At 32.7% G+C, this 11,808-nt stretch overlaps 1 protein-coding gene and 1 pseudogene across 1 annotated transcript in view; one reads left to right on the forward strand and one right to left on the reverse strand.

Annotated features, from left to right (window-relative positions):
- The window catches only part of PARD3 (par-3 family cell polarity regulator), a gene marked incomplete at its 5' end in the record, with an annotated part of 511,767 nt that overhangs the window by 204,079 nt on the left and 295,880 nt on the right, over positions 1–11,808 (reverse strand). The window contains 3 exons of the mRNA XM_025046412.1: positions 805–1,032; positions 5,885–5,929; positions 6,995–7,146. Of these exons, the coding sequence (XP_024902180.1) occupies positions 805–1,032; positions 5,885–5,929; positions 6,995–7,146 (425 nt within the window). The remainder of the gene's footprint in view (positions 1–804; positions 1,033–5,884; positions 5,930–6,994; positions 7,147–11,808) is intronic.
- LOC112479350 lies at positions 9,752–9,865 on the forward strand (annotated as a pseudogene).

Here is an 11,808-nt window from a genome sequence, read left to right on the forward strand (position 1 = left end):
ATATTTATAAATGTTAACTTTTTTCTCAATACACTATGGAAAACATACTGCTCATTCATATTAACACCTTTGACTTTTGATTGTCTTAAAATATTTTAATTGGCTTAAAATATTTTGCAATTTGGAAATACACACACACAAATGAATCTTGCTAGCTCAATTCAAGGAAAGTAAGAGTAATTCATAAAAATAAAAATGTTTTCAAAATCAGAGATTATTACATATAGTTATTGGAGACATCACATCCTAGACATACTATACAGCAGTGGTTTTCAAACATTTTAGTCTCATACCAAAACATTTAGGAGAATACCTTTATTCTCCTAAAAATTATTAAGAACTCAAAATAAAAACTTCACATGGATTAAATCTAGTATTTACTGAATTAAAATGGAGAAAGTTTTAAAATAGTAATTACTTCATAAAAAGCAAAATTCATGTTAACAGAAATTATCTTTTTCCAAAAATCTGTATTTTCCAAAAACAGTTACTGAGAACAATGGTCACTGTGTTATATTGTAGCAAATCTTTTGAATACATGACTAAAAAGACAGATTCTTCTATCTGCTCTGTATTCAATCTATTGCAATATCACATGACTTGTTGCCTCTGGAAAATCCCACTATATACTTGTGAGCGAATGAGAATAAAAAGGTAAATAAGTGTTTTATTATTCTGAAAATAGTTTACACCCCACAGATCCCTGTGTGGTACTGGAAACACATTGTTTCCTGGAGCACACTTTAAGAACTGCTGCTTTAAGAGCTATTTTAACTACTATTCTTCCCAGCAGCATAAACTTACATGTTTCCATGCCTTCGTCATCGTCATCTACTGTGGGTTTATCGTAAGACTTGTCGATGGCAGCCCTGAAGCTTTCATTGCATCCCCTTCCTCTGATTATCCGCGGTCGTGGGCGATGGAAAGGAATGTCCCCGTTCAAAGTCACCTCGGCGACTGCTGTCTGCAAACTCTCCAATGAGCTTGACTTCTTCAGACCCAGGGAAGGTCCCACATCTCTGCTGGGGGAACCTTGGAGATTTACAAAAACAAACAGTTAGTGAGAAGTAATGGTGAAAATTGCATTCCTGAACTTCTACGAACTGTGGAAAACATCAGAGATGTAAACAAATTATTCGTTCAATGAGGAGTTTTTAAATGTAAATGAAAAATGTATAAAAAAAATAGTAAAGTAACAGTAACTAATTTTTATTTTTCCCAAATATACAAAAAATTTTGTCTATTTTCTCTACTTTAATTAGGAAAAACTCTAAGTTATTAGTTTCCATTTTTAGCTCAACAGAGGAAATTTTTGTCAAATCGCTTGCTCCAAGTTATGTAAATAATCTAAAATAAAAAAACGAAAACAAAAACAGAATAACCCAGAAGCTCACTTGCAGAACAGAAATCATGAGAAGGCTAAGGTAAGCACCAAAAGTAGCTTTTTAACTTAGTTGAAATCAGTTTTTGACAGTTTAAAATTATTTATAACAAAAGTTAAATTTTTCTATCAATAAATTTCATCAAGTCTCTTCTTTATTATAGTGCGGATTCACACAACTTAAAAATAAAGACAGCACAAAAGACTGCATGTCACCAGTACGATTAGGGCACCCTGACACCAAACAGAAACCTAATTCTGGGCAACGTTAACATTCTGTGGAAAGAGCAATACGAGATTTGAACAGAAACAAATTACATAAGGGCTCTCTCTAGAAAGAAGTAGAGGACAGACTAAAGAGGTGATAGTGGGCTTTCTACTTGCAGGCCTGGGAACAATATCTCCTTGAGAAACAAGTGATGATCAGAACGAAGAAGACTTAACAATTACTAAAAACATTTCCGTAAATTGGCAGGGAAGAATTTGGGGAATTAAAAACTTGGCTCTATTTCATGAGGATCTACGGCAGGGGGGCCTGAGATAATACCAAAAGCACCAAGCTTTAGAAGGCAATCAAAACAGGTGTCTTTAACCAGGTAAGGCAGTCTCATCCATCACTGCCTGACCTGGGACCCAAAAGTACACACATTTACCCTCTAGATGACTGTAATACCAGCTTTGCACTACCACTTGGAAATGCAGGTTATAGAACTAGTTCTTCATTTACACTGTTAAAAATACAGGTGTAAAAATATGGGAGGGTAAAAGAGATTAGAGAGTTTATCTCTACATGGGGTCATCAGCTCAAAAGTTGATCAGTAATTAAGGAGTAGCTTTGATATATTATCACTAGAAGACACAGTTATGACATGGACTTTCCATGGCTCAGAGTATAAGAAAATAAAACTTAAATTGAGAAAATGAAACAAGAATTATCTTTTTAAGATTTATTTACATTCCATCTTTCACCTAATTTTCACAATGAGGTAGCAGTTTTAAGTTAGAATAAATACGTTAAATATGTAACATAGGCAGAAAGGCAGACAGATGATTCTAATGAAGAAATAATATTCCATAAAATATTGTGCTTGGGAGAAAAAGATGATTTATTTAACTTTCTCAATGTAAGTTTGTATATATTTGATTATTTTAGGACAAAAATCATATAAACTATTTCTTTCCAGGATGATCAATCTTACTTTTTCTATTGAGAGTAGCATAACTTTTGACAAGTTCATATTCTAAATACTGATAAAAGTCATGTCACAGAAAGGAAAATGAATTTTGTTCCAAAGAACTGAAGAGAAAGGTAAGAAATCAAGGAACCAAAGCAGATGGGAAAAGATCATTCCTAGGCATAGACATCTACCTTTATATGTCCTAGAATCAGCATTAGAAAGATCTATTCCTGAACAGATTATGCCTATCAATCTTCATAACTTACCCTTTTTATAACTGCATTTAGGTCTTTTAAATGTTTATAAGGCAAATATTTGCTGCTTTCGTGGGTTCATAAAAGACATATGTATGTATATTTGTATGTATGTTGTGTATATTTATTCTTCTCTCTCTGTGCCTGTCTGTCACCAATAAAGATTTCATGATTCCAGTAAAGATTATCATAAGAACATCATCTATATATATTAAGTTTTTCTTTGTGAAAAGTTAGCTGAGATTTGACATTATGTATTCAGAGCACTAAAAACTTTAAAAATAAATTTTAGAAATGGCATGACTATTTATTAAAATAAATGTATACATATATACCCATAAGTATATAGGTATATATAAATATATGATTTTATTAAAATACATAAACAGGCAAATCTGCAAAGAAAAACAATGATGAAAGTATAACTAAATAAGTAATAGATACTTTGTAAGTATAATTCAGAGCTTGTTTATCCTTTTTTCTAAATTTGTAACATTGTAGAATAACATTTTGGCAAAAAGTTGATAATTATCGATGGTGGGTATTGGGTGTATGGGAGGTTATTGGATATATGAACTACATCTCTATATTTATATATGGTTGTAAATTTTCATAATAAAATGTTATCCAGAAAGTCAACATCTATAGTTTGTGAATCCATCACAGGGATCAGCAAACCGTGGGCCAAATCTGAAAAAATTTTTGGAACACAGCCATGCCAATTTGTTTACATATATTTTATGACTGTTTTTACACTACATCAGAATTAAGTAACTACTATAGAGACTGTCTGGTCTCCAAGGCCACATAAATATTTACTATCTGGTCCTTTACAGAGTTTGCTGACTCTTGATCCGTAACATGGATATCATACATTTAAGTACTATATTTGTCAAAAAAAACTTTAACAAAGGTTTTGTTAAGTGACATATTAAAATTCTTGAATAAGAGTTACTGAGATCCCTAACATTAAAAAGTCAGCATTTACTACTAATAAAAATTGAAACTTGTTTCTCTATTCAAGTATGGACAAAGATTATGTTTATTTACATACAAAAATAAAAATGTTTTTTCATTTTAAAATAATATTTTTAAAGCTCTTCATATAAATCTTTAAGGTCATTAGGATATCCTGCTTTTTTTATATTCAAGGATTAAACCCATAGAACCCCAATTCTCTTCTTATTTCTGTTCTCTATTCTTTCAGAAAGTAAAGCTACCTCCAAATATCATGTAAGATCCCTCAATCCAAGAATAAAAGTGAAATCATAATCATACTATTTTCCGTAAGTTGATTTTTCTATTCCTACCTACTAAGATGTCTTTTGCAAGGGCAAAGGGAAATGGAATTCAATTTTCATTACAAAAGGCTTATGGCTAGACAGATGATCTATGCTAAAATGCCACTATGACTCTACCCAAAACCTTTGGATGGAACTGTAAAATCATGATAATCTTGACAATTCAAATAAAGTGAAGAAAGAAAAATAACAGAAAATTTGGCATCTATGTAATAATTTTTTGTCTCAAGTTTTTCCAATTTAATTTGGTGGAATAGATTGCATATAGAGGAAAAAAAAGCTCTTCATATCTAGGATCTAACAAGTTAAAATGCTATATAAACATATGATTCAATTAGATTATAAAATCTGCCTTCTCATCATAAACATTTGTTTTCAGTTAAACTCTAGATATCAGTATTTTCCTTTTTAATCACAATAAATCGTTCTTTTCCTTTTATTAGTAGTGAGTTTGTTAAATTAAGTATTTTCCTTACTTTACCTAATTGGCATAGAATATAAATTCGTGTTTTTTAACCTGAGCAATTAAATTTGGCTTTCATGAAATTAACATGGACAAAGGTTACTTCTTTAAAAGTACTGAAGAGTAAGGGTAACTCCAAAAACTAATAACTTATTTACGTATGTGAACTACCAAAAAATGTTTTCCTTTAGCTGTTTCAAATTTTGAATTTTATGTTTAATCAGAGAAATAACTACCTAGTAAGGGCTGAGGCTACAGTTAAATGCCTTGCACTACAGTTAATCCTATAATCTATTGGATGTAAATTTTATAATCTTTTACTCTACAGAATGTGAAAATTCCAACCATGCCCACAATAATCTCTAAATATGTATGTGGGATACACAGTTTTCAAGCAGGATAAAACTAGTTACTACTATAGCTTAAAAAGGTGAATTAAAGCTAATTACTAGTAAGTGGTAAACTGCTACAGCCTATTAGATCTAGAATAATTAAAACACTATTCAAAACTAATAGTAAGAAATCATAAATGCTCAATTGTACAAAGAACATTAATTATACATAAAAACTCTCCTTTAATTATTTTCATAAAACAGCATAAGAAGTAATACTGTAATGAAAAACCCAGTTCAATGTAATCCTTTGTTTCTATGGAATGATTTAGGTCACATTTTAGAAGCGAGCCCTAAATAGCTCACAAACGAACAAACAAACAAACAAAAAATCCTTTAAAACAGGTTCACAACGTTAAAGAGCCATATGCATTAGATAGTCTAATTCAATATCTGGTAACTATGAGCTAATTCTTGCATTCGAAAAAGAACCAAGGTTTTCTGAGTGACTAATGATAGCAATTACTGGACATTGTCCTTTGATAAAAAATATTTACATTTGTGCTATGACCTCAAGTCAAAGTTATCACTTTGAGAATTTTTTTGGATGTTAACATAGACATCAAATACATATGTTAAAAACAAGACTCTACCCAGGAGATCATGTTTTTGGGATTTTGATATCTTTTTTTTTTAATTGTGACAAAATATTCCTATACAAATAAAATTAAGAAAATCTAGGTTGTTTAAACATTTTTGAAGCACTAAATTATATTTCCATTTAGATGTACTACACTGATAAATTTCTTCTAACAGACATTTTTTCTTTTCTTGTACAATTTGATTTCTTACAATGAAAACATCTGTGCAAGACTGGAATATTTATGTGTACATGCAATATGATTGGCAGCTCTATAATTAGGATAAGCTCCTTGGACCAGTTTCTATGGCAACAGTCTAAGAGTCCATTCTTACCTGCTTTCTGGTCATCCACTGTACTGAGTTTAGTCTCGTCAGCTACTGTTAAAAGGTAAATGTATAATGGTTAGCCCAGTTAGTCCCACAGCCCAACATGCTTCAACCATTCCCAGATCTTTTCAGTTATGTGATAATTCTTAGGTAATATTTCATGCAAATAATATGAAAAATCAAGCAAACATTCATAATCAAAAAAGGGGGAAAGCAGTGTCTCCATGCAATATGCCAGTCATTTCATTTCACAGACACGTGTGTTATTTATATGTTAGCATATCTTAATTAGCCAAGGCAATGCATCGCCAAATTTTTCTTTTACGCATGTGATAAATTAATGCTTTTAGTCGTGAAGTACAAACAGCCACAAGAGAATGCATAAATAAGTTACAGATGATTAACAAAGGTTTTTTTAAATCATTCAATCAGTTTGTAGACATGATTAATTATTTTACTTTTTTGTTTTGTTTTGGTTTTGGTGGATTTGGATTTAAAAAGAGACACTACCTGATTGGTGTTTGATTGAACAACTATGGTTATTTTCCTGCTCTCATTTGCTTCAAATACTTTCTACAATAAATATTTTCTCAAAATATTACTTCAATGAAATGCCTTAATTACTAACACTTAAGAGTTTCTATTAAATAAACCTTAAAAAGTAGCAATGAAAGGAAGATATCACAAAGTAACCAAATTCCAGACATGGATTGAGATAATGATTTCTCTCCAAAATTTTTTATTTTAGTTCAAGAATGCCACAACCAACCAAATACTATTTCAATGAAATTGGTTTTAAACAGCCAAAGTGTTAAAACATTTCATTGTTTCAAATAAAGATACATGAATATAGCATGAAATGCACATGTGTTTGTTTTTTTCTCATCAGAAAACATATATGTTAACATATTGCACATTATGTAAACATGCCGCTTATGAGAAATATGGTTATCTCAAACTCAGAGAAAAACTAATTTTTGCCAAATTGCCACATTTCACATTTATTTTCTCTACTGTTCAAAGTAAACAGACATGTGTTTGGGACCATCAATTTTAATCTGAAAGCATCTACATCTAAGCCTTATTTAGATAAAGATTCATGGAGATTGTACTCACTACCTAAATCCATGCTTTTTGATTTTCGTGTTTTAACGAAATCCAATTGACTGGCATCTGAAAATTGCTTTGTGCGTTTTTCTGACATACTCTGGCGTCCAAATCCTTCTCGTTGAAAAGCAAGAGCTGGATCAACATCTGGACTCAAAGAGCTGGTGTAAAAAGAAAGATAAACATAAAAATATTTACTAAAAATAGAAGACATCCAATTTAGGGAAGTTCATACATATCTGTGTATATGAATGTGTGTATATATATAGTCCTCATAAATATTTAAACTAAATAACACAAATATAATTCTTTATTAAAAAAACTGTGGCTGTATAGGAAGTGATAAAAAAATACATTTATTTACATTTAGTAATTTTTTCTCCACATGAGTTCTGTCCTCCTCTACATCCCTTTCACAGTTCTCTCACTCTATTGGACAATACATCATTATTTCTAAGTGATGGTCAAAAATAAGCCTTATATCTCTTAGACATTGGAGTGATTGAAGGTTTGAGGAAAACTTTCATATATTAATACAAATACTGGCAGCAAACGAGTGACTATGTAAATTGAAACTGAATAAAAGTTTTTAGAAGAATATGTTTTAGTGTTATACGCCCTTTATCTTGTATCCCAGAAAAGAAAGAACTACCCTTAGGGCATGTAGTTTCATGAGGATGTGGTTTCTCTGCAATACTTACTCATCTGAGAAGATCAGCTCAGCAATTCTTTATTAGAACCTATTCTCATTAAGGCGACGTGCTGGGTACCAAACTCAAAATAACAAATAGGAAGAGATCTCTGTTCTCTATAAACTTTTAAGAAACCATACTACAAGTATATAGCAGAAGCTAAGGATGCATAAATGACAGAATAAACTGTATTCGAGGGAGTCAGGAAAAATATGACTTAGACTACATGACATTTGATCTGGTGACACCAACACAGTGACTCAAGCAGAGATGATGAAGCATATGGCAAAACATTGGTAACAGGATACAATTTGAAGTGTTTTCCCGATGAAAGTGGCAGGGATGACACGAAATCACTCTTATTTCTAAATATCTGTGAACAGTTTCAAAAAGCACTACCAGGTGTTCTGAGCACAGCCCATACAATGAAAACCATTTTTCTCTGGGTTGGGCACCTTGAGAAAATTAATAACTCCCGTACGTCAGCACCATGTCACCTTACCTATCTGGCCAGGTAGAATGTCCTTCCACAGTTAACTAAACCTACTAGAATGCAAGGGAGCCACTTCCAAATGTCAACTGAGATTTGATAGCTTTCCTAATGCTTCTAACAAAAGTAAGCTCTGTGAACCCTTTACGGCCTTATGAGAATTACCCTCCATACTGGGAAAAGGATAGTGATCTAGTTTAGATATAGATCAGAAATTTAGCAGCAACTTACTGTGCATGAAATGATAACTAGCTTTTTCAGAATAGCTAAACCAAAAATGGTGAAAAAGAAGACACAAAGGAAAATACTTGGTCATCAAGTTAAGTGATCTGAAATGAGTGACCTGCATTAGGCCTGTATGTCTTATAATGCTCAGTAAAGACAACACTAGTTGCCTCATCCATCATACAAGGCTGATGAGAGAATCCAACGACATGAGGGTGAAAGCTCTTTCTAAACTGCAAGCCACTATACAAAAGAACTTTTATTACCCAACAAAGACTTTCCATCTCAAATTACTAACGTAATATAAATTATGATAATAGAAATAGAATCCTTAAAAACCACACATAGAAAATGAACACTCTTCCTTCATCTTTCTACCAAATGCTAAGCAGGATCTCCAGGATGAGGCAAGGCTGGTGCCTCAGGCTCAGAGTTAAGGAAGCACTTGCTTTCAGGGTCAAGCAAGTTTGGGGTTGGCATCTGAGAGTGACACCTGCATACCCCGCTTACCTCACCATAGCCCTGGCCCAGGTGCTGGGAAAAGATGTATCCAGAAGGACTGGGACTTTAGCCCAAGGCGAGGACAATTTTTTTTTTGTAAAACACTGTTATGTCCTAATAGTTATTTTGTTTGCATTCTACACTAAATCTTTTCATTTTTAATATACCCTATTTTTCCTATAAAACTCTGAATAAATTTGATGTTCCAGAAAGAATCAAGGTCATGTTTATCTTGAAGCGTTTGGTGCCCCTTCACATACTACTATGCCTATATATGGCTGATCGTTGAACAACATAGGGATTCAGGGAGCTCACCCCTATGCAGCTGAAAATCCACATATAACTTTTTACCTCTCCCAGATTTAAGTTGTCCCTCAGTATCCACAGGGGTTTGGTTCCAAGACCAAAATCCACGGATGCTCAAGTCCCCTATATAAAATGGTATACAGTCAGCCCTCCGTATCTGTGGACTCCCGACAGGGATCAAAAACAGTACGGGTATTTATTGAAAAAAAAAAAAAATCCATGTATATGTGAACCCGCACAGTTCAAACCATGATGTTCAAGGGTCAATTGTACTATGTATGTATGTTTGTATGGCTATAGTAAACATTATATATAATTATATATTGCTTATGTATATTTCTTAAATATATATATATGCTTGTATATTACATATATATATTAGTATTCAGATACTACTATGCTTACTATACTAGACTTATAATTTCCAGAGCACATACACCTCAATTCAAAAACAACAGTCCTAAAAGTGAAAAATGAAAATGCATATGATGAGAACTATGCCCCAATTTGCAATGGTAGACTCTAAATAATGTTTTCATTAAGGCTATTTTAGTCTATGGCCATGCCACCCTGAACAAGCCTGATCCCGTCTGATCTCGGAAGCTAAGCAGGGTCTGGTTAGTATTTGGATGGGAGACCACCTAGGAAGACCAGGTGCTGTAGGCGTAAAAAAATTAAAAAATAAGGGATTGTAAACTGACAAGGTCCTTGCAATCTATGAGGTCAACCAAGGGTTTCCTTGCCTAAAAAAAAAAAAAAAGAGGGACTTTTATATGCTGAAAGTTGATCTCGTCAACCATTCTGCATATGCTTATGAACCCTTTTTTCTATCATGAAGAATATTTTAAAACCCAAACTCCAATAGGCATCAAATTGGTGAAAAGAATAAATTTTAAATGTAATTTTAATAGAAATTATTGGTAAAAAATTTTCAAACAAATACAAATTGCTGTTGCTGTTACCTGAAAACCACATATTCTCATACTTTTTAAACTAATTTTAGACTCTGAAGTTATGTTGTCGCTAAAATTAGAATCTGCTGTTTTACATTTTTCCCCTTAAAAACACTGTTAATGTTCCCTAAATCAATGGATTGAAAAAAGTATATTCTATTAGTTAATAAATTAAAAGTTTCGCCTTTTGACATAGTTAGCCTTCCACAACTGTGCAGCGAACTATAAAAATACACAATTTAAAATGTCAAATGAGTTTCTGAGTTAATAGGAGTCTAAAATAACTAAATATTCTTAAACCATGACATAATTAATTCTTCCCTATCAATATATCCATTAAACCATTTTCAGACACAATAAATAGTACACTAGAATACTTAACAAGTTTGACTGCAGGACTGACAGCTGATTCTTTAAAGAATGTAACCAGATCCTGACCCCCAATGTTATTAAAATTCCAGTTATTAATCCTGTCTTATTGCCCTTTTGTTTTCATAACATTTTCATCAAGGATTAGGGAGATATTGTCAGGCTAGAAAAGCTTACATTTTCTGCTGTGATTCAGAACAGCTGCCATTCTTGTTTAGATAACCCTTTATTCATATTCTTTTCCTTGCCCCACATTCTCCACAGCAAAATCATACAAGTCCTCACCATTTCATGAATCCCCTTAGGGAAATTAATGCCACAATCTATCCCATTTATTTTCATCAACACGGCCTTTTAAAAGGCCCCACACAGATCTAGCCCTCTGGCCACCTTCACAATTTCCCAACATGGTGGAGATTCAAAGGCTTTGTCCCTAAGATGAATACTGCAAATATCTAATCCTTACTTTCTCTGTTGTAGTTTTCACTTTCAGAAAGAGATATAAACTGTAGCAGTAAATGTAAAAACATCTGCAAATTTCAAATGAGATTATACTTTGCATGGTAGCTTCCCCCTCAAAGCTGAATCAGAAAAACGCATTTCCAGAATAGCTATGATCATGCAGGCTTGAGTGTAGCTCTTTTTAAATCTTGTGTTTTCAAAAAGAGAATTAAAAAGAAAAGAAAGAAAAGATAGAGATGGACTTTTCAAGCGTCCAAATAACAGGTGAGATTGTTCTCAGGGAACATCTGCAGAACTGACAAGATAAACGTGCTGTATTTTTGTGTCTGAGGGAGGAGTGGGGGAAGAGGACTGGGGGATTGGCTTACTTTGTTAAGATCATCATAAAAATGTTAACAAAAATAAATGCTAGGCCTCTATCTAATATTTAATGTTGACACAAGTCTAGGGAAGAGTATGAAACAGAAACAGATAAATGGTAAAGGAACGATACCATAACATTTAAATATAACTTTTCCAATATATTCGTAAAAGACCCCATAGAAAGGGCAAAAAGAAAATTCTGGTATAATACTTCACATGGTTTGTGTTAATTGTCACTACGACCTTACCAGGTCATCGCTAGGCGGCACTTTCCTATTGCTTATTGATGCATATAATTACTAGGCATGCAAATTAGGCGCATATCCGCATTCATGGGCCACACATTGGCAAATGTCAAAAGCTTTCTTCTATTTTGAAAGATACAGGAGAAAAATAAATAGCCCCAACGTCACAATGCTAGAAGCAAATACAAAGCATTTTAAATAGTATAGTTACAGATCT

Source organism: Pteropus alecto, unplaced genomic scaffold, assembly GCF_000325575.1.
Source record: "Pteropus alecto unplaced genomic scaffold, ASM32557v1 scaffold204, whole genome shotgun sequence".
Lineage (NCBI taxonomy): Eukaryota > Metazoa > Chordata > Mammalia > Chiroptera > Pteropodidae > Pteropus > Pteropus alecto.